The sequence below is a fragment of the Candoia aspera genome, chromosome 1 (assembly GCF_035149785.1).
Source record: "Candoia aspera isolate rCanAsp1 chromosome 1, rCanAsp1.hap2, whole genome shotgun sequence".
Classification (NCBI taxonomy): domain Eukaryota; kingdom Metazoa; phylum Chordata; class Lepidosauria; order Squamata; family Boidae; genus Candoia; species Candoia aspera.
In genome coordinates this window covers 218,695,067-218,719,295 of record NC_086153.1, presented here as the reverse complement: position 1 = coordinate 218,719,295, position 24,229 = coordinate 218,695,067, and the positions used below count along the sequence as shown (strand labels likewise).

General features: G+C 42.8%; 1 protein-coding gene across 1 annotated transcript in view; it reads left to right on the top strand.

Annotated features, from left to right (window-relative positions):
• Nucleotides 1-24,229, top strand: part of PDIA5 (protein disulfide isomerase family A member 5) — a 239,603-nt gene that overhangs the window by 115,500 nt on the left and 99,874 nt on the right. Inside the window, exons 7-10 of the mRNA XM_063288786.1 lie at nt 1,629-1,689; nt 14,947-15,014; nt 22,178-22,269; nt 22,364-22,435. Coding sequence (XP_063144856.1) covers nt 1,629-1,689; nt 14,947-15,014; nt 22,178-22,269; nt 22,364-22,435 — 293 coding nt within the window. The remainder of the gene's footprint in view (nt 1-1,628; nt 1,690-14,946; nt 15,015-22,177; nt 22,270-22,363; nt 22,436-24,229) is intronic.

The window sequence follows — 24,229 nt, the reverse complement described above, 5'->3', positions numbered from 1 at the left end:
ATGTGACCACACTGACTTACAACAGCAGTTCCAACAGTCCTGGTTGCAATCATTAAATGAATTACCCATGGTTGTTAAGCAAGACATCATGTGACTGTGACTTGCAACATCCTGCTGGCTTCCCCATTGGCTTTTCTTGTCGGAAGCTGGCTGGGAAGGTTGCAAACGGCAATCATGTGACTGCAGGATATTGCGACCATCGTAAATGCATAAGAGTTGCCAAGCACCCAAATCACAATCATGTGACCATGGGGATGCTGTGACAGTCATAAGTGTGAGGACCAGTCATAAGTCACTTTTTTCAGCATCATTGTAACTTCGAACACTTGCTAAACAAATGGTCATTTAGTGAGGAGTACCGGTTCAGCAAAATAAAGTCTTACTGTAATCTCACAATTATGAGAAAATACAATATTAATAAAATGTGAAGAATATTGCAAAAGACAAATATTCAAATTATAAATGCAGCAACTAATAAGCCCTATTAAGGCCTATAATCAAGAAGTACACAGTATTGGTCTACTGGCAGGTCCTAAGGACTTTCTATCTATCTCTCTATCTGTGACCTTTAATTAAATTAGGACTCAATTGTGGAGGTGCTACCTGAATAGCCAATTTAAATGTTGAATTGTTTTTAACTTTATCATAGTTGGTTATTTGACATTTCATGGTTTTAAGTTTCATTGTTGTGTTTTAAAAAGCTAATTCTAAAAGAGAACTTAGCAATCATTTAAGTATCTTAAATCCAGGTGCAAAGTCGACTCTCTGATATGTTTTGGATTATCCATCAATAAAACATTAGAATTTGTTTGTGCTATAGCCAGAGATATCTATATGGGTGGGATCAAGAGCAGACAAATGATGGAAAAGCGTCATGCTGTCTTGAGGCATGCTCTACACCTTGTGTACATGCATTATGATGTCACAAGAAGTATAAAAGGGGAAGAGCTGCATTTACAATCAACTTCAGATCCTCTTGATGTCCCTGGCTGTACAGTACCTTAGGGAATTTTTAAGTATAAGTTTCAACTGCTGGAAATATAATACCTGGATACAAATGATTGACCAAGCTTTGTAAACCATGCTCCTAAGCCTTACAAGTTTGCTCAGACATGGCCAATGCATTCAGTCCTTATATCTCTAGGCTGCTAAATTGGCGTAGTAATGCATAATTCAAACCCACATCTTTTCATCACCAATATGAAAATCTGTAATCCAGACCACAGGTGGTACTAGCAGACTGGATTCATACTGAAGTGGTGCTAAGCGCAGTTGATTCAGCCAACTACTCTGATTATATGGAGGCCTCAAGGATGGTCTTAGGACATTCTTATTAACATTACATTGAAAGCAAACATCAGCAGTGGCCATAATGAAGGTTCTACTTCTCCAATCAATTTTAAATGTAGGAAGCTTCAGTAAGTAAAAAGTATTTGAGCCCTAGTTGATAACAAGCCCTCCGTTCCTTTGTAGCTTTTTTATTGAGGTTTTAGTGATAAACCATAACAGCCAGATTTTGAGCTATTTGTCAGTCATACTAAATGGCTCCAGTAGTTGTTGGATCTTTATCTAATATTTGTGGGGTAAAGTTTCCTAATTTCATATTTTTTTATTCTATCGGTTTTAAGGAACTGAAAAGACTTCTGAAGAAAGAAGATAAACCTGTTCTCCTGATGTTCTATGCCCCTTGTAAGTAATACAATATTTTTTAAAAAATTGGTAATCCCTTTTACTGATAAAACAATATTTGTATAAGTCTGTTAAATCATTCCATTTGTTCATGGGAAATCGACAGCATGCATTCACTGTCCTAACAGTCAGGAACCACGCTGAGATGAGGAATAAGTCTCTAGTGTTTTATTACTGCTACATTAGACAGAAAATCCTAACAAACTGAAGAAGCGTGGGAAAAACCCAGACAGATAAACCCCAAAAGTCAAGGCGGGTCTGATCTGTGTCTCTTTGAATGATTACTCAACTCCTCACTACTACGCATGCGTTTTCCCCCCTGGATAGGGACCCCGTCCTGCTCACCATCAGTGCTCATGACATTGACTATCTGTTCATTACTCTGGACTAGATATTCTTCATTCCTCAGCTCTTATTCTAGATTTCAACACACACAATAGCAGTGAAGCATAAAATATTTCAAATGATTTTTTACTTTTTTTCTCTGTTAAAATTATTTTAAACAATGAACACTCAGGTTCAGTTGGACCTTGCAAATTTATTTCAAGTTTACAGTGTTTTTAGACTGTTCTTAGATATACAAATCTTAGAATACCCCATTTGCTCCTGCTGTAATTCAAGGATCTGCAGTTACATTGTCCCACCATCATTCTCAAAATGGCTTAGCCTCATCAAGAGAATTAGTATCCTGTCCCAACCAGCAATCTTCTTAAAGCAGAATCGGTCAAAAATACTGTGGTACCTTGGAGAGCTCCCTGTTACAGCAGTAGCTTGTCAATAGAATTTTTCTAATCTCTGTATCCCCAAATTTGAAGTAATGCCTGCCACAGCCCTGTTCCTTCAGTAAACATACATAAAAACAGTGTTCCTGATAAAGTTTACCAGGTGACAGCACCTAGCCAACCTAAGATGATCTCATGTGATCTAAGCTGGCCTACATGAATTGGAGACCATCTGGGAATTTCAGAGTTGTTGACTAGACTAGGAAGTTGAAAAAACATTCTCAAAAAAAACAGTGGTGAACCACAGCTGTAATGCTGACAAAAATAATGTGTGGATGCTGTCACCAGGAGACAAGCTCAACTGGTAGGCATATTTATCTTTTTACTCTAGGTACAGTTGTGCCTGGTGGCATGTTGAATTACCTATTTTTCTACTGCTGGTCGTATGGACATCTTTTCTTCAGTTAGTTGATGTCCTCTATGAGGAATAGGGGCTTTTCGTTTTCAGCAATTAGGATCTAGGACTGAATGCATGTCAAAAACATCAGTGAATTCATTTCCTTAACTCCAATCTGAATGACACCAGGCATCCTGTCTGTCTTTGTTCTAGTATCTCATGGTGTAGCAAGAGGCCAGAAAAATCAATTAAGCTCTTCACAGGGGAAAAAAATACCTTATGAATCTTCATTCCCAATTATAATCAAGATGAATAAATGGAAATCACAATACTCTCCAATTTTCTGTTTGACGTAGGCCTGAAGGCTAAAACCTGAGCTTTACCTTTCTCAAGAAAATGATTGAACATATGCATTTCATGGTTCTATCAACCAATTAAAAAAAAAAAACTGCAGTGTTTTCAGTGTTCTTTAACCAAGGAAACTCACATCCTTGAATTACAAATAATCAGAGAAGTGTATTCTTTCTACATCTACTTTTCCTAAAGCTATACAGTATTGACAGGAAGCCTGTGGCTTCAAGATGTACTGAAATGATATTCTCACTTGAGTTTTCTTTGTAGCCATGAATGTAATTGTGTAGAGTCACAACAAATAATGATAGTGTTGGCTATGACTACATAGGTGTTACCTTACCGTGAAAACATACCCTGTGTATTAAGTACATTTCCCTAAGAACATGTTTCTCCAGATTTCTGACTCCAGTCTTGTAGTATTGTTCTGTCATGTGTTTAGGAAACATATCAGAGGTTAACGCTTCACATCAGATGTCCTAACATGGGCAGTCATTATGTCCTAGCGCTGTGCTGAGAATTATAGGAGCTGCAGTCTGCACACACCTGGAGGATATCAGCTTGGCAAAAGCTGCTTTATATTTCAGTAATGAAACACACTGACCCTAGGGTCTCTCTGTTTTATCAGCGCATGTCATTTATGTTCTGCTAGCAAGGGATGAATTACCAAATGTTGCTGAATGGGAGTAGTTTTGTTAAGTTCCAGAAATGAATTTGTGGCAAAGGAAAAAAAAAAAGGAAGTATGGAATCAGGTTGTAACAAACCTGAAGGTGAATGCATAACTGTATTAATATATGTATGTATGTATGTATGTATATGTGGTGTTTCTCAGCAGAAATACTTGGCGTTGCTACGCAGGTGCTACATAATATGTTTACGTTGCTCTTCTAGGAGCTAGTTAGCTTCAAGGGTTGACTTCACCTTGTCAGGGCTGAATACAGTGGCATTCTAGCCATTATTTATTAAGAGAGCCAAGGACTTGTGGAATGAAAATTAATTCACGCTTGTTGGATATCTGTGGAATGATGTTGTGTTGCAATGCATACTCCATGCAAAAAGCACCAAAAAAAATTTTTTTTTTCCCTCAAGGTGTTGAGCTCTTAAATAATCCCTCCTGCATACTGTTTATTTCTAGGAGATAACGTATGTTTCTTCCATGCAGATTTACTCTTCAACACTGTTCTCTGAAACTTCTGCGGGCTCTTTGGAAATTTTAGATTGATCTCAGAAAAGCCTTGCTGTTTCCTGGTTCACAGCATGTGTTGCAGCTGACCACTGTTTTTAAATTGGTTGAAGTTCTAATGTTTGCTTTAGTCCTATAATTCCTTCAGGCTATAGTATTAAAAACTTTTTTTTTACTCACTAGCAAATAATTTATTTTCTACAATGAATTATTTTCTTACAAGGTATATCTGAGCCATTCAGTTTGGGCATTGCCCTAAGCAGACTTCCCCAGCATGGTACTATAGCTCACTTCTACAATGTTCTTTGGACCCACATTTTTTGGGGCGGGGTGTGCTTAGTAAAATATCTCCTCCCAAATATGTTTTCAGATTCTGTTATTTCTGATTTTGCAGTGGTGGGCTGGATCCACTGTTAAGTGAAATAGTTCTCCATGAAACAAATGCTTCCATGGGCAGAATGGGGAGGTGGATTTAACCCCTCCCCTTACAGCTAACCCAAACTGGAAATATGGTGCTAGGGAAAAAATATTAGAGAAAATCACCTCTCCCCCTTTTGCCTGCATTAGTGTCCAGCTTGTAAAACAAGAGTTCTGCTAATCTGACTTCTTTAAACTAAAGAATGTTTTTTTTCATTCACAAAATAGGAAGTCTGGATCCAACCCACGGAAGTGATTATTTCACATGAAATGCTGGGGAATTCTATTGTGTTGATTTAACATGGGCCAATTTAGATCTTAAGCACCATGCTATGTGTTTTTTCATCTCCAAGTGTTGAATTTAATTCACCCAACATTTAATTTTTTAAGAAAATGTAATGTGATTTTTCCTAGATTTCAGGAGTTTAGTTTCTTGTCCTTCAAACTATCTAACATAATGCAGCCAGTTTCTAGCAAAGTGCAGCCAGATGGCTTGGCTGTGCCTTCTCTTTTACTGAAAAGTCTATCTTCGGAGTCTGTCATCAAATGCTTTTAGATATTATTTATTTATTTATTTATTTTATCAAATTTATAACCACCAATCTCCCTCCTAGGAGGGACTCTGGACCATTATTATAATATATTATTATTATATTATAATATTAATGGAGGGTCTTCTTTGAATGGTTGCTACTCCTTAGTAATCTAACACTGCCACTGCCCTGATGTTTATGTGCTTAATATGATGAAAAATGCTTCAGCTAAATTCCTAAAAATGGTTTAATCCAAATAAGCTTTGAGAACTCATGAGTAGACCCTAAGTTGCTTTGGCATGGAGTCAGCAGCTTGAAAAAGGAACGAAAACCTATGTGTGCACACATACCCACAAATACATGGAGAGAGAGGAAATTGCAATTATACAGCAAACATTAACAAGACGAATAGACTGGAGCAAACAGATCAATAGTGTATTAAAAACAGCATAAATATGGATAATACAAATAATGGTTCTGAAAATAAAAGTCTATGCATCCATGGCTCCAAGTACCTAATTGTCATGAGTGCCGTTGAGCTAAAGTCATCAGCACAATGGCACACATGACAATGACAAGGAAATAGGTGAAGGGGTACAAGTTAAGTAGCCATCAACCTACAACGACTAACGGCCAACAAACAATAGCCAAATGAATCACGGAGCCACCCAAACCATCAGCGGCAATACAACGGGGATCGCCCAGCTGAAAGCAATCAGCAGAGGAATGGAAACCTGATGATGGGCGATCCCGGAAACCCTCACCCACCGGCAGGGCAACGCATGGGACAAAAGGGGGGTGACGTGACCGTGAGCGAGGGGGCGCTGACCGGCGCGGGGTATTTAAACCCCGCACCGGCGCGCTCCTGTCATTCTCAGCTTTTTTCTACCAACGCTGTACCTGCCCTGCAATAAACCAGAGCCTGATTCGCAAACCAGTGTCTGAACGTTATTCAGAGGTAGGCAGCGCATGACATAAAGCTGAGAGTCATAAACTCAGCCTCGCCGAGCCCCACCGGACGACAACGAGCCGTGGGAGGAGTAGACGGCGAGAAGACCAGCAAGATGAGGCCGGAACGGCGCGGGCAAGGAGGGCGAGCCGCGCGGCAAGACACGGAGGAGGACGACGGAGACACCCATCAGACGGAGGAGGAAGCGGACCCGCGGCAGAGGGACGATGAACCCCACCGGCAACCCACCCCCGAGGACGCGCCAACGGAACCGACCCCAGCGGCGGCGCGGGCTGTGGACGAGGAGGCACGAGCTGAACTCGCGGCCATGCGGGCTCAACTGACGGAACTCCGGACCATGCTCCAGGCGCTTATGCCCCCCGCGCCACCCAACGACGTCCCCGCACAAGCCCACACCCCGAGCGAAGCACCGAACCCACACGGGCCAGCGGAGAGCCAGCAGACGGCACAGGCGGCCGACACCACACCCCGGGAAGCGAGAGGCGGGGCCGCACAAAACGCCCGGGCCCCAAAGGACTTCCCCATCTTCGATGGGACCCCCACAAAACTCTCGTTTTTCGTGACCAACGCTAGGGAGTTCATGGGGAGGCACGGACACTCCTATGACTCCGAGGCCGACAAGATCGCCGCCGTGGCGATCAAACTCCAAGACAGGGCGGCGGACTGGTACGTCCAACTGTACGAGTCCAGCTCCCCCGCCCTCGCCACCTTCCCTGCTTTCATCAAAGAGATGAAAAACTACTTCGAAGACCCCCTAGCTAAAGTACGGGCGAAAAGCGCACTCCAAAGACTTAAACAAGGCACACGCACGGTCCCTGACTACGCCCTGGAGTTCAAAGCCCTCGCGGGGAAGGTCAGCGACTGGTCCGAGACCACCCTGCTGGAAATCTTCAAAAGGGGGCTCAACCGCGACGTTCTCCAATGGGCCCTCTACCGCGACGACCCAGAAACGTTACACGGGTGGATCCACCTCGCGGGGAAAGCCGAACACGCGCACCGCACCTTCCTCATGACAACCACGGAAGACACAAACTATGCCGGGAAAAAGGTACCCGCACCACACGGGGGGATGGCCGGCCCCATATACCCAAAAAAGAAGTTCAACCGGGAGCCCTGCGGGAGGTGTGGCAAATTAGGGCACAAGACGGCGGATTGCTTCGCCAACCGACCGCCGACCAGCGCGCCCAAGCCCACCCCGAAAATTAGCCCCAAACCACCCAACCCGGGGCCGCCTCCTCACCGCCGAATGACCGTGGCCACAGCGACACCGGAAGAGGGCTGGGACGCTTACTGGGGGGAAGAGGACAATACCGACCCCGACCAGCCGGCGGGAAATGCTCCCCGCTTGCTCTGAGACGCGTGGCGAGGCAGGCGGTGGGACAGCAACGCGGACCACCTCAACGGAACGACAAAAGCTCCGTAATATTGGCAGCAATTCAACTCTCTGCCGGCAACGGAGCCACCACGGCCGCGGCACTAGTGGACTCGGGGTGCTCAAAAAACCTCATCCACCCCGACCTAGTCGCCAAACTCGACCTCCGCTGCTTCCCCCTCCCCACGCCGCTGGCATTCCACCAGCTGGACGGCTCTACAGCGGGAGGGAAACCAGCCACGCTACAAACCGAGCCGGTCACCCTGCAAATGGGCACTCACACCGAGCGCACATCGTTCGTAGTCACGCTCATCGGACGGCCCATTGCAGTCCTGGGGATGCCATGGCTCGCGAAAAACAACCCGCGGATCAACTGGGCGACCCGCACCTTCACATTCGGCGACGGCGAGTATCGAGCACCAGTACCAGCTGGCAAAAGCAACCCCACGGTAGGACGAGCGGAGGCGACCACACAAGACAACGCCGCTACCACAGCAGACCTACCAGAACAATACGCCGACTTCTCCGAGGTCTTCGGAGAGGCAGAGGCGGACCAACTACCCCCCCACCGCAAGACGGATTGCCGGATCGACCTACTGCCCGACGTCCCCTTACCTAGACCAAAGATCTATTCGATGACCCCGAAGGAGATGGCAGCCCTCCGGGAGTTCATCGATAAAAACCTAGACAGGGGATTCATAGAGCCAGCATGCTCACCGGTCGGAGCCCCCGTCTTATTCCGGGAGAAGAAAGACGGGACCCTACGGCTCTGCACCGACTACCGGGGCCTAAACGCGGCTTCCCTGTCCAACAAATACCCCTTACCCCTGGTGAAGGACATGCTCGCCCACCTGTCCACGGGCAAAGTCTTTTCCAAATTGGACCTTCGCGAGGCGTACTATCGCATCCGAATCAGGGAGGGGGACGAATGGAAGACGGCGTTTAACTGCCCCCTAGGCGCTTTCCAGTACAAGGTACTGCCCTTCGGACTCGCGGGGGCCCCTGGGGTGTTCATGCAGCTCATCAATGAGGTACTGCATGAACATCTGTTTAAAGGGGTCCTGGTCTACATCGACGACGTCCTTATTTACACAAAAACACACGAGGAACACGTAACCTTAGTCAGGCAAGTCCTCGACAAGCTCAGAAGGGCGCAGCTCTATGCGAAGCCTACAAAGTGCGAGTTTCACAAAGAGCGCCTAGACTATTTGGGGTATCGAATCTCCGGGGACGGCATCGAAATGGACCCCGCAAAAGTCGAAGCGGTGCTAAACTGGGAGCGGCCCCGTAACAGACGGCAACTACAGAGCTTCCTGGGATTCGCGAATTTCTACAGGTCATTCGCCCGGGGGTTCGCTGAGATAGCCCTCCCCTTAACGGACCTCCTCAAAACCAAAGGGGTGGGGGACACCCGACGCGCCAAGAACCCAGGCACAGTGCTGAATTGGACTCCCGCGTGCCAGACCGCATTCGACAAGCTGAAAGCGCTGTTCACTACGGAGCCAATCCTCGCGCACCCGGACCCAGAACGGCCGTTCGTGGTCCAAGCCGACGCCTCAGACTTCTCCCTGGGAGCCATTCTGCTACAGAAAGACTCCACGGGGCTCCTGAAACCATGCGCCTACCTGTCAAGGAAGTTCTCCGAGACAGAGAGGCGATGGCACGTCTGGGAGAAAGAAGCCTTCGCGGTGAAATCGGCACTAGAGACATGGCGACACCTACTCGAGGGAGCCACCCAACCATTCGAGGTCTGGACGGACCACCGGAACCTCGAGGCCCTACGAACGCCTAGACGCCTTAGCCCAAAACAGGTCCGATGGGCCCAATTCTTCAGCCGCTTTGATTTCCAGCTGAAGTTCATGCCGGGCAAGAAGAACTTCCTGGCCGACGCCCTCTCCCGACTGCCCCAAGACGAAGAGCCCGCCCCAGACACCATTGGGACGGTCCTATCCGCCTCGCAACTGGGGATGGCCGTGACCACCCGAAGCGGCGCACGGAGGCAGCTCGACGCTACGGCGCAGCCGACGGCGGGACAACCGGCGACGGAAAGAAGCCAACCGCAACTACCAGGGGGAATGCGCACGGACCTCGCCGCCGCCCTCAAAACCGACCCCTGGTTCCTGGCGAACCCCGACAAGGTAACGATGGCGCAAGACCTGGCATGGGGGGAAGGCAGAATCTACGTCCCGGACTCGCAACGCCAGGCGATATTGCATAGGTCACACGACGCCAAGCAAGCGGGACACTTTGGGTTCCTCAAGACCCTACACCTAACACGGCGCCAATTCTGGTGGCCCGCGCTCAGGCGAGACGTAAAAACCTACGTGGCGTCCTGCCCAACGTGCGCTAGGGCCAAACGGGCACCAGGCAAACCCGCGGGGCTATTGCAACGGGTGGCAGAACCCTCCCGCCCATGGGAGGAAATCTCTATGGATTTTATAGTGGACCTCCCACCCAGCCAGAAGAAAACGGCCATTTGGGTGGTGAAGGACTACTTCTCAAAGCAGGCCCACTTCATCCCCTGCACGTCGGTCCCATCCTCACAACAGCTAGCCAAACTCTTCCTCATCCACGTGTACAGGCTACACGGATGTCCCGCACGTGTGGTGACCGACAGGGGCACACAGTTCACCTCCAAATTCTGGCGGGCCTTCCTGAAGCTGACGGGGACCCAACAGGCCCTATCTACGGCTTGGCATCCTCAGACGGACGGAGCCACTGAGGTTCTTAATGCCACCTTAGAGCAATTTATACGATCATATACGAACTACCACCAAGACGACTGGGCTGAACTGCTCCCGTTCGCCGAAGTCGCATACAACAACGCCGTCCACACGAGCACGGGGAAAACTCCGTTCGAAGTAGTCTCGGGGCGCGACTTCGTCCCCATACCGGAGCTACCTCAACCCCCGGAACCCCAGGTGGACGCCAGCGACTGGGGACGGAAGATCGCGGAAGCATGGCCAGTAATCACGGCGGCGCTGAAGGAGGCACAGGCTGCTTACAAAGAGCAGGCCGACAAGCACCGGCGCCAACAACCGACGTTCCAGGCGGGGGATATGGCCTATCTATCCACCAAGTTCCTAAAGTCAACCCAACCCTCGAAAAAACTGGGGCCTAAGTACATCGGGCCGTTCCGAGTCACGCAAATAGTGAACCCGGTAGCAATACGCCTGGACCTGCCACACAACCTCCGGAGACTCCACCCGGTGTTCCACACCAGCCTCCTAGAACCAGCAACCACCTCCCGATGGCACCCAAGCACGCCACAGCCCGCACCGCTAATGATCGACGGGCAACACCACTTCGAGATAAGGGACATCCTCGACTCCCGCAAGCAACGAGGAACTCTACACTATCTGGTCAGGTGGAAACACTTCCCCCACCCGGAATGGGTGGCGGCGCACAACGTTAACGCGCCTGACCTGACCAGAGCATTTCACCGGGCATACCCCGACAAACCGCAACCAAGGTCAGCAAAACCAAACCCCCCCCCGCAGGCCCCCCCCGCCTCCCGTGCCCCAAGGGAAAGGGCCCCCCCCAAGCCCGCGACTTGGGTGGACCTTCCCCCCCCCGGGACTCACTCCCCCCGCCCCGGGCCCACGGGGTGGTGACAAACGATCGCCAGCACCCTCCCCCCGCCCCCCGGCCGCGGGGGAGTGGCAAGCAAGTCAACAGGGCAACCTGGGGGCAACGCCCAGGAGACACAACAAAGGCGACGCACTCTAAATAAGAAAAGAAGGGCCCTACCTGGAGCTGAGAAGCACCCGACCAGCCACGCCTCTCGCCTCGCCGAACTGAGCCAAACAAACAGGGTGTGGTTGGAGCATGCGCACGCCAGGTCAGAACCCGAGCATGCGCACCATGGACACACCCTGGGAAGGCACGTGGTAGAGGGAGGAGCAAAGGGAGGGGCGACAACTACTCCGGCGGGAACTTTGAAAAAAAAAAAAAAAATGTGGCGTTTTGACAGCTCCACGGGGAAAACCCAGAAAACCGGGGGAGAACACTATTCGAAAAGGGGGCAGTATGTCATGAGTGCCGTTGAGCTAAAGTCATCAGCACAATGGCACACATGACAATGACAAGGAAATAGGTGAAGGGGTACAAGTTAAGTAGCCATCAACCTACAACGACTAACGGCCAACAAACAATAGCCAAATGAATCACGGAGCCACCCAAACCATCAGCGGCAATACAACGGGGATCGCCCAGCTGAAAGCAATCAGCAGAGGAATGGAAACCTGATGATGGGCGATCCCGGAAACCCTCACCCACCGGCAGGGCAACGCATGGGACAAAAGGGGGGTGACGTGACCGTGAGCGAGGGGGCGCTGACCGGCGCGGGGTATTTAAACCCCGCACCGGCGCGCTCCTGTCACTCTCAGCTTTTTTCTACCAACGCTGTACCTGCCCTGCAATAAACCAGAGCCTGATTCGCAAACCAGTGTCTGAACGTTATTCAGAGGTAGGCAGCGCATGACACTAATTGACTTTGGGCTACGGGTTTGTTTTTTTTGTTGTTGTTTTTGAAGGTCTTTTAAATATTGCTGTTCTGCCAGAAATTGTGCTTTTATGAACCAATTCTGTGTCATTGAGTACATGGAGTTCACTTTATTGGCCCAACACTAGTCTTGTGTTTTTGTACCAGTGGATGCTGGGAAAAACAGAGGAAATAGAATCTCTGGTCTGACTTTCCTGTTGCATAAAAAGTTCTAGTAGTTCCTCCTCCAGCATATAAAACTGTTATAGCTGTGTGTGTATAAATTTAATATTCAGATTGAGAATCTTCTCCCACAACTAGCACTTTCTGACCTAGGCTGGTTTGAGAATGCCCCTGTCAGCGCTGGACAGTTTCCAGGCTAAACATCTTAAACTGTTATCAGTAGAAGGTAGATCCCATGCTGTAGCTATGTCTAGTTTGCTTGTCTAAATGACTTTAAGGGTTATCTTATATATGAAGTTATATCTGGGAGGAACTCTGGCTTTTGCTCTCTAGAGGTGATACCTTCTCTAGGACTGACTTCATTGCAACTTCAAATACTTCACATAGTAAACTAATCATAACACATTTCTGTAGCTGAAGAACCTGTCCAAAATTCCTCTCATCTTCTAATTCCTCACTGGTAGAAAAATTAGAAATACTATGAGGGATTTCTGTTTGTTGTTTATTCGTTCAGTCGCTTCTGACTCTTCGTGACTTCATGGACCAGCCCACGCCAAAGCTTCCTGTCGGTCGTCGTCACCCCCAGCTCCCCCAGGGATGAGTCCGTCACCTCTAGAATATCATCTATCCATCTTGCCCTTGGTCGGCCCCTCTTCCTTTTGCCCTCCACTCTCCCTAGCATCAGCATCTTCTCCAGGGTGTCCTGTCTTCTCATTATGTGGCCAAAGTACTTCAGTTTTGCCTTTAATATCATTCCCTCAAGTGAGCAGTCTGGCTTTATTTCCTGGAGGATGGACTGGTTTGATCTTCTTGCAGTCCAAGGCACTCTCAGAATTTTCCTCCAACACCACAGTTCCAAAGCATCTATCTTCCTTCTCTCAGCCTTCCTTATGGTCCAGCTCTCTCAGCTATATGTTACTAGAGATTTCTGTACACATATTTTTTTTAAATGAAAGTAAAATTGACCATGAATATATTCTATAGGTGGCACTGTATTCCACTAGATTATACTATATAAACATCCACCTTTCTAGATTGCGTTAACAATTGAGCGCAAATTGGAACATATTACCATCTTTGGTGGCAATGCCCAATTACTCAGTTCTTTTGGTCAGATATTCTTGAAGAAATTGGGAAGATAACCTAACAGTTTTTCACAATACTGCTATTGGTTTATTGATTATCATTTCTATACATTGATGCAACAATGAAATCAAATCAGTTCCTGTTTCTAGCTGCTAAGTTTGCTATTGTAATATTCTAGGAAGCTAATTGAAACAGTAGTAATTAAAATTTTGGGAAATAGCTCTGGCTGAAAAATTAGTGCAATAGTTAAAAGCTGTGAAAATTGCTACAATTAAGGATAAATGTTTTCAAATATGGTCACCAATTACTAGCTACATTAACAATGTTTTTCTTGTTTAGCTTACTTTCATCTGTGCAAATGTTTGGATAGAAATACTGAACATGGGTGGTTAAAATGTTTGTGTTTGTCTGTAAGATCACATATTTATTTATCCATCCATGTGTGTTAGGGCTGTGCAATACCTTGGATTCCTTTCTAAAAAGGTTCTTCAGAATGTCCAGGGTACAAACTAAGCATCTGTTTGCAACTCTTTAAAGTTGCTGTGGCAGCTGCAGAGGCCAGCCATGAAAGCCCCAGAAAAGATATAGCTACTTTAAAAAGTTGTAGATAGGTGCTACATTAACACCCCATGCACTCTAAAGTGCCTTTTTTTTAATGATTTCATCCAGTGTATGGCATAGCCCTGGTGCACATACATTCATTCCCAAGTTGCTATTCTATCTTTTCACTTCACATTTGGAATTAATCTAACAAAGGTAATATTACAAAATAGGTTTTTTGATTGCTGAACACTTCAGTATATAAGGGTCAGGAGAAATGCTTAACTCAGGAATAATTTTGGCAAGTCAGGAATAATTTTGTGCATTTTAAAAACATATACACACACAAAATATAAGAGTCAGTGTGATGTACTGGCTAAAGTGTGAGACTAGGAGCAGAGGGAACCAGGTTCTAGGCCCCCATTAAACTGGGAAGTTGAAAAACATCCATCTACCAACCTGCACTGGACTGGCATGGTAGATTATAATGATGGTGACCATATTTTCATGGAAAAAATAAAGGGCAAATCTGACAGAGGTTCATAAGGATTAAAAAAATTAATTGTTTATTCTTATAACTTTGCTTTACAAAGGAAAATTCAAGAGCAAAACCAAGAGAAACTGTACAAAAATGCATATTCTAATAAAAATAACTAGAATCAAACAGTATATGTAAATTTATTCTAAAAAGACAATTCAATTTCCATAATTTTCACATGAATGTGAAAGGCTGTGCATTAAGTGGTACCATTTGTATGGTAAAAGTTAAATGACCTAAATAAAGGACAAAAGTGAGTTTTTGAAAAATACATAAATCTAAAGGACAGCTTTCTGAAATAAAGTCCTGTCCTTTATAATAAAGGATGTATGGTCACTGTAATTATGATCCATAACCTTTAATGAAGAGTCCTTCATCCTGCAGTCACACACATGCACATGTATGCAGGAGCGTTGTTCATTTGATTTGCAGTTGTAGATAAATTTAAGAGTAATCATTCACCCCTTGTTTCTTGTATTAGGGTGCGGAGTTTGCAAACGAATGATGCCAGCTTTCCAGCAAGCATCCACAGAACTGAAGGGCATGTATGTAAGTGAGAAGACTTGTAAGACATTTTTGGGTTTTTTAGTTCAACTTTATTACTATGTTTTTAAAATGTAATTGTGCAGTATGCAAAACATACTTAAATTAAAAAGCCAACACAAATATTACTGTATTTTTATTAATCCTCTGGGAACATATACTTCAAAGTATCAATTTAGAACAGGATTCCACGGGTCCTCTTTATACCTGGAAATAAATTAGATTTCCCATCTGGCTATTTTACATACTAGGGAAGGTTACTTTGAATTGAAAATAATGTAGTGCCATGAAATCAAGTGTTTCCAACTGTTCCTCCTGTTATATTTTATTACATTTATAGTCCCCCTTTCTTCCAGGAGGTAGAGAGTTCTTCACAAATAACATGGTGGGAAAGTTTAGGCTGAGTGGGAGTGACTGGCTCCAAGACCATCCTTTGGGAAATTAGTGTTGGATTGATACTTGCAGTGAAAGTATTGGGCTGACCTGTCTGTCTCTGGTACCTCTATTGTTAGATGGCTGCATCTGTAACTCTGGCTAAGTCTGTCTGTGACCTGCCTGCATGTCTTTCAGGGAGTTTGCATACATTTATTTTTCTTGTGCCAGTGTGCTATAACTGGTAAAAAGTGCAGTAAGACTTGATGTTTGTATATGTGTTTCTTGATCATGAGTAATATTTTAATCTTCTGTTTCCAAGAATGCATAAAATATATGGATAAAAATATATCATGTCTTGTGGTATAGGAAATAGCTTTCTTTGAGTATGCATGTTCAAAGTACAGGATCCACTGCAGTTTACTGTCTCGTAGCTAACTAAATTAAACCTATATTTTTTAAAAAGGGGGGATATTTAATATTGCAGGAAGACTAGTAATGTAAAACCTTCCTCTGGTGTAAAATGCTGCTATTAAAGACTATGTTCTGTATTGATAAGTCACACAAAGCAAAGTTAGCCATATCGGCCAGAAAATTCCAGAGTTCATACGGAGGTGATACCTTTGTTAGGGCAATGATAATAGAATTGTCAATAACATAATTCAACATAAAAGGAAGGTAATTTTATATATCCTTAATCTAGAGTTTCATTCTGTGATGGTTCATTGACCAGCTAATGCCACCCAGATTGATTTCTCTAACTACTGGAAATTATCTCTAGCTTTCTTAATTAAAAAAAAACCAAACCAAACCAAAATCCTTTCTAGTGTCCTGTTTTGGATTTTCATTTACAAAGAATTTACCCTGATGAATAATTCTGGAGACTTCAAAAGCATTTCCAATTAGCTTAAAGCTATTGAATTAATATGGATTTTGGTTGCTTTTAATATGTTCTGCATGGCAACATTTGCTCTTCATATGACACAGAATTTGAAGTGGTTTAGGTTAATTAAAGAAGTTTTACAAATAATTCAAACAGCAGCTGCATCCTCATTAAATAGGAGGGTTAAAAAAGTATCCCACTTTTTTTTCCAAGTGGCTAAAAATAATAATTTTGAAAAGTAGTTTTAAAAAAAAAACTGAAAAACAATGATTAGAGAAAAATACAAGGAGCAAATGATGGATGCTAGCAGAACCAGGCATAATCCTTTGGGAGCAAAAAACAGGAAAACCAATCATAACCAGCCTAAACCTCTCTGACAGCAGAAAAGCTCTTTGTTGGCCATTGGTAGAGATACAGAAAAGTACAGTTTTTCACAGATACCCTGAAAAGGGCATTTCCAAGAGATAATCCCCAGATCTTAAAAGTCCTGCCTCTTAAAGCTGTCTGTTTTCAGAAACAGAGGATGTTACCTTGAGTGGGGTGGAATAGTGTTCATGATGGCAGAAATCAATTGACTGCACAGGCCAGAGCCCTCCAGGTGTTACTCAACTCCAGTTCCAATCATCTCCAACCAGTGTGGTCTATTATGAGGTACAATAAGAGTCCAATAATTTTTGGAAAGCCAACTGTGCTTTCTCCTGATGTATGATTTGGTAATTGCATTGTTGGTCCTGATTATTGCAGCCATTGATCATTTTCTTCAATTATAATTAAACCTATTAATATCTGTATATCACTCCATTGCACTTTTGAAACTTCAGCATTTATAAAGGTTTTGGATATGTGGTGAAGGGAAAACCCCAGCTTCCTTGTGAGAAAGCCACATCAGCAGGGCATGAGTGTTTGCCAACTCAGTGCTTGCTGAGCATGTAGGCTACTCTGAAGAAGAGGAAGAAGCGGGGTGGGGGTAGAGAGAAAAGATGAGAGAGGAGTCAGAAGCCACTGATCAGCAAAAAGAAAGTGAGACAAGAAAACTTCTGGATTGTCCTTATTGGGCCTGTACAAACGAACTCCCCCACCATTCTACACTGCCTGGTCTTGAATCAACTTACTGCCCAGGCAGAGAACAGAGCTGGTTGCTCAAGCTGGACAGTTAGGAGGGAAAGAGGGAAAGAAGAGAGCAGGGACTACGCAAGAAAGGAGCTGCCGATGCACCTTTCCATAGCTGAGGCTGGAGAGCCTATTGTTGGCAAGAAAGCAGGAGATCAAGCCTCAGATTGCTGCTGCTGGAGCAGTTTACCTCCTTGATTAGGCTTTTTTTCCCCCCCAACATTAATTTGAATTCTTGGTTTGGACTGCTGTGGCTCCAAAGAGTCTGTTTTTGGCTTTCAAACCTTGTCCCTGAGTACTCAAGGGACTGAGCAATTCACCAAGTTCTCTTTGCCTTTGGAAAATCAGTTTTCCAAAGTATTCAGCTCCACACCTCTCTGTCTACAAAGGTCTCTGCCACAGATAGATTTCTTTAATCAGATTTTGTTTTGAGATGCAGGTTCTAAATCTATATTCTTTAACATGTTGGCCTTTAGATGTGTTGGACATCAATACCCATCATTTTTTACTCATGGTAAAGTTGAAGTCCAGGTCTTTCACAGCACTAGGTTGTAAGAGGCTGTTTTAACTATCACGATTTTCAGCGAATTTGCAGAATTATCAGGAACTTTATCTTATAAAGTGTGGTGGTTGTTAGACAAGGTCTGGGGAGACCTACTTTCAAGTTGACCCTCAGCTGTAGAAGTTGGATGACGCTGAGCAAGTCACTTCCTTTCAGCCCAGCCTACTTCACAGGGTTTTACTGTGGGGAAAATAGTAGTAGAAAGTGCTATGTATGCCAATTGGAGCTCCTTGAGGAAAGGCAGTATATAAACCAACCAAATGAACAAAACAAGTAAATAAAGGAATCTCAGATGCTGCAAAGCAGGAACTTGAGATCAGGGGAGGAAAATTAGCAGGTTACTCTGTGTGAAACTGTGCCCTGTACTCATTCAGTGGAACTTTAAGTTAAAGTAGTATTTTTACTAACAGCAGTCTTTTAGTATCAACCTCAGCATTTATTGATATACATAAGCTTTCATGTTTATCACTATTTTTCTAATCTGAGACATGGAATTTTTCCCCCACAATGGAAAGTATTGGTGATTCTCCTTGGAATCTTTTGGATGCTTTTGGAAGGTGCACATTAAGCCTTGTCAGATGCTTAGAGACGATTTTCATGTATTTGTGTGGCTACACAATAATTCCTAATCTATTGTAAAAATAATAGTATCACTTCAGTGTTATTGTACTGTCTAATTGAAATCAGTACTTGAAGCAGAATATCATTATCTGAAAAAAAATGAGTCTGGCAGTTTGCTAAAGACAAAAAGGCTCACCTTTTCTAAAGAAAGTAATAACATCTAAATCTTGAAAGACTGAGTGAACCATTGGACTGAAGAGTTAGGAACACAGGTAAAACCAGGCGAATGGAGCAAATGCAGATATAAGTGTAATATTTAATTTTTGTTTCAAATATAGAGAAAGATTCAAGGACAGAGGAAAATAACTAATATGTGCAAAATTTTAACTGAGATTCATTATATTTTAAGAGATGATAACTAGAAAATGTACTGATAATGAATATAACGGCATATATGGGTACAATGCTGATAATTATATCTCTGCTATCTCAGTCAGAATTCTTTCACAGGGAATGTGCTTTTGATTGCAGCCTTGACTCCTACTGGATCTTTTGTTTCTTTGATAGATAATATGTTTTATAGATGAGCCCAACAGGTTTTATAGGGTTTAAGCCTATAATTGTTATGCTATCTTAAATTTACCAATTATTCATTTACCTATAAGAACATGGATATTTTGCTGTTTTCTCTCTCTTTTTCTTTGCACTACTCACAAACCATAATAAAGTTCGTTCTGTTCAGCTTCTCCTTTCCTAATTTTGTCTTGCCATAACACTTCACCAGAAGATAATTAGCACCTGGGAAGAAATTGAATCAGGTTGCTTCAAATTAGTTTTCTGAGGAAGCCTTTTTGATGTGTAACATTTCATTAAACATGGATAACTGAACCGATCAGCAGCATACTAGAGGTTGTACTAATTTTATATAAGCCAAGGATTTGCAAAATACAAGTTTTTCTAGACATCAGCATATAAATGTCTGGTTGAAAATTTAACACTTCCTCAGAAAGCCATTAACTCCCCTCCAAGAAAAATTCATAAAAAGGTATGTTTACTAACTAAGCAAAGAGATTTCTGAAGCATTCTTTTGCTATCCCTAAGAATGGAATTAGCTACATCAAACATAAAATTGCCCAGTGATTTGCTATACCATGGTTTTCCCTACCCTTGATCCAAAGACTGGCCTATTTCTGATGGAAACAGCACTCTGAAGTATGGCAAAATACAGGGAAAGGGAGACAAGATGACAAGGTGTTGTTTTTTAAAACAGCAGCAGCAGGTCTATAAATAAATAAACATGTTCTTTCTAGCCTTCAGGAATGATAGGAATAGCTGTGGGACTGTAGCTGGTTGTGAGGCCTGTATAACTCAGCCTAAAGGGTTGGAGAGTTGCCTTTCCCCGCAGGGTAACTTGTCACACTGTTGTTTCTGAACTGAAAAACTGAATGAAGATCTCAAGAGATAGTCCTGCAGCCATGACAGATGAGAAGAGAGAAAGGGTCTTCCCCACTTTCATTTCTTTGACCGGTTAAGAAGAGTGCAAGCAAGACAAAAAGCAAAATCTGTGAAAACACCATCCCAGGTCTGTAATACCGAGATGGTGGGTGTAGGAGCTCCTCTATTAATCTATTTGACATCGTTCAAAGTAGTTGTTGAGCATCCAGAATAGTCGATAAGAAAAAGACTTATGTGTGCTCTTAAACATTTTTCAAGGTTCCTGGGCAACAGCTGACCTTATTTGGATGATCTACTTGAACATTTCATACCAGCTCTGAGCACATTTGGCCTCAGCAGTTCCTTCATTTGGGAAACTGGCATTAAATTCTGCTGCAGCATTTTATGTGGAAAGAGAAAATCCTGTTCTTGGATGAGGGACAAGTAGGGGAGATAGATTAATTCCATGCTGCTAAAGGGATTTAAGCCTTCACTGGAATTAATCAGAAGTTTATCTTTCAGTTGTATCTTCAGCAACTAGCCACTGTGGGATAAAGCAGCAAGACTGCTTGGATCAGAGAGAAGCAGTTCTGTCTTCAGAACAGTTTCATTTAAAAGTGCTTGGGGCTTTGGAGGAGCAGAAAAATACATTATTTCACACAGAGGATCTCAAGTTACAAATTCTGGATCTAAATGCCTCTTTTTAGTTTTGCTTGTGCCAAGGAGTTAGGGAAAAGCTTTGAATCTACTCCCTCTTTTTATTAAATAAGGCCCTTGTACCTGAACCACTACTAGTATGGCCATCAGTGAAGCTCCAAACATATCCATAATCATCAAATCAATCAAGGTAGGGAAATAAATAAATAAAATTTCCAACAGATTTGAATGCTAAGCTTGAAAGACTGAATTTCCCTGGCTTGAGAGGTTTTCCAGTTTTTTTTTGTCTGGAAATGTAACATCATGTGCATGGAGTCCTCACTGAGATTTCATCTATATTTTCTGAGCTTTTGTCATATCTACAAAATTAGTAGAATTTTGTGCAAATAATACACTTTTCTGGGATTTGATAGGAGCTGCTTCTCTTCATCTGTGAAATTAAAAATAAAATTGATTGTTTCCACTCCCATTGTCTTGTCCAGCCTTGCAAATTAATATGCAAATTTATTACGTAGTCTGGCTACACTATCCTGTCCTAGATTGTTTGTAGCAATTTACCCTGCTTAAAATCTTTACTTGCTACGGGAGGCACAACAAGCAAGTGACTCTTGAGAAACATAATAGAAAGGAAGTTATTAGGTCTAAAAGAGAAATTGCAAATATGACATTCTGCAAAAGCTTTTTTTCCAGGATCATGGTCATCCCATATGCTTTGAGAAATATTCAGAAGATTAAGAGATCTTCATAGTCTGTATGTGATCAAGATTATAAAAATACATATTTTACTATTCATGCTACTGATTTAATCCAGGATGATATGCATGGAATTCTCCCCTGATTATCTTTGTAACAGCTTTTACTGTACAATATGCAAATAGCTTTTAACATTTCCTCAGTAGGACTTACTTAGTTTCCTCTGTTATGCCCTTAATGCCACAATAAACTTAAGACTTACTTACATGACCATGATTGATAGGAAGGAATCGATTATCAGAATAACATTTAATAATTAAAATAATTATTTTAATTGTTGGCTAATTGCCAGCACTGACACTATGGCAAGCATAAAAGAGGGGAGCTGAAATACTAATTGCATGATGTCTGCTTTAAATTGATCCCCTGGCCTCTGCTTCCAAGTCATGCATGCAGTAGCTTATTTTATAGTTTAGACAGTTTTCCCACATCATTGCATATGTTTGCTACCATATTTGGTGGGGTGAGGGATGATCTCTAGATGTTTCTGAACTACAACTCCCCAGCTTCCTTTCTCATGACAACTCTGCTTGGGGCTGCTGAAAATTGTAACTCTTGGGGACCATAGATTCTACAATTACATTCCTTGAGGACACAATTCATTTTTCTTCATAAATAACAGCAGCAAGTCCCAGCATGTAAAATGGCTTAAATTTTATTGAACAACTATAAGCCCATAAAGGAATGAATCAGATGTATACATTGTATGATTTCCTTGGTTTTTAGGTGGGAGTTGCTCAGGTTCTTTTCAAATATTAGTTTACTACAATTAATGTTGGGTTTTCATGTCTTGGAAGAGCTGATTGGAGTAAGAATCTTTTGGTTCTGTCATTGCAGGTACTTGCAGGGATGAATGTCTACTCATCTGAATTCGAAAAAATAAAAGAAGAATATAATGTCCGGGGATATCCAACGATATGCTACTTTGAGTTAGTCTTTACTTACTCTGCATCTAAGTATTGCTTATAATTGCCTATCTATATCCTTGTATCCCAACTCCTCTCTGTTTTATTGCTTTTACAGAAAGGGGAAATTTTTGTTTAACTTTGAAAACTATGGTGCTACAGCAAAGGACATAGCAGAATGGCTGCAAAAGTGAGTTTTCAAAGTACATCCACATCTTTGAGAATGGCTTTTTTGATGGGTGTTGGGGGGAAAAAATCCAAAGAATACATAAAAGCATAATCTTAAATTAAAGGTAAATTTGAGCTATCACTTACTTTCATTTCTCATGCTTGCTATTGTGCATGTGTCAATTACAACTCTCCATTATCTTTTACTGAGCAATGAACTGGTGTCGTTGATCTATGTTAAGCCTTACTCATAAAAAACTTTTTTCCCACTCTCTCTTTTGTACTCAGTTAGGATGTATTGTCCAATAGTTCTGACAGGCTCTGCATGTTTCCTTTCTCTTTGGCTGGTGGGGGCAGCGGTGGGCAAACTTAATGATGTACATGCAATAATCACAGAGAAATGGTGGCATTTAATATTCTAACGTCAGATCTGTAGAACCATCTAGATTTTTTGTAACGCATTCCTTCTTTTCAGAGCCAGTAATGCAACTTAGGCATTTGACAAGGAACAGAATGAAGCAAACGTGAATGTATATTTACTGAACTAATAACTTTATTAGCCCAGGCATAATTCATTGTCAGAAGCACCTTGGAGGAAGCACTGTAATCTAGCATAGATTGAAAAATGACAAAGAGAAGATACAGGAGACACACAAGAATCTCATGGTTTGCTGATACCAATTTTTTGCATGCGTTAATAGTGCTGGTATCTCTGTGCCATTATATGCTAAGAAAACTTGTTTTGCTATGTGGTATTTGGCCATGTGTGGTCCAGAAATGATTAAAAAATATCCATGTATTTGATCTTCTGTTAGACTTGCTTGGTGATTATTCTGAAAGCAAATTGAGACAGTGTACTGTTTGAAGGACTTAGATTGATATGATGTGTTAGGATAGCATGAGTCAGTGATGATGTACTACTGAAAGTTTTTTTTTAAAAAAAAGCTGAGTTCTTAAAGCTTTTTTGCATCTGTTATCTGAGTTACCCTAATAATAGCTGTCAAAAGATGATAAATGTCATCCCCAGATTAGATATTTGGAAGTATGGGCTGAATTTGAAAAGGCAGTTAAGTATCACCTTAAGTATTGTATCTCTGCTAATTCACAGCTGTGCTGAAACATGCTTGGGCACATCCAATTCAAATTGGACAATAATACCATGATAGATTGGTAGTTTGTATTGCTTTTTATTCTTCCCATACCTTATTTATATAAAAAAACTTTATTAATTTTCAGAATATAGTTAAAATACAAAAAATAGAATATAGGGTACAGGACTAAAGAAAAAAGAAAAACTGTAAAAGTGCAGGACAGACAGAGAACAGAAACAGAAAGTGACTTCCGACCTTCTCCAATACAGATATGAATGCATTTACAAATATAATCTCTTACCATTAGTTAAACCTTAGTAACATTATTTCTATCAAATCAAACCATTTAATCATTAAAGCTCAAAATCAGAACTTCATTTTTTTTGTGACACAAGCAAGTAGTCTAAAAGTGGTTGCCAAGTAGAAAGAAATCCAGAAACAGTATTTTCTCTTACTAACGCAGTTAGTTTGGCCATTTGAGCCAACTCCATCAATTTAATAAACCATTCTTCCACTGTAGGTATTTGTGGATCTTTCCATCTCTGTGCATATAAAAGTCTTGCTGCTGTAATCATGTAGAAAAGCAAAGTCCCATGTTGTTTCTCCAGCTGTTACTCCATCAAACCTAAGAGGAACAGTTCTGGTTTCAGTTCTGGTTTAAAGTCCACTTTAAGGATCTTTTGAATATTAGCACGTACAGTATTTGATCCCAGTTTTTTTTTTAG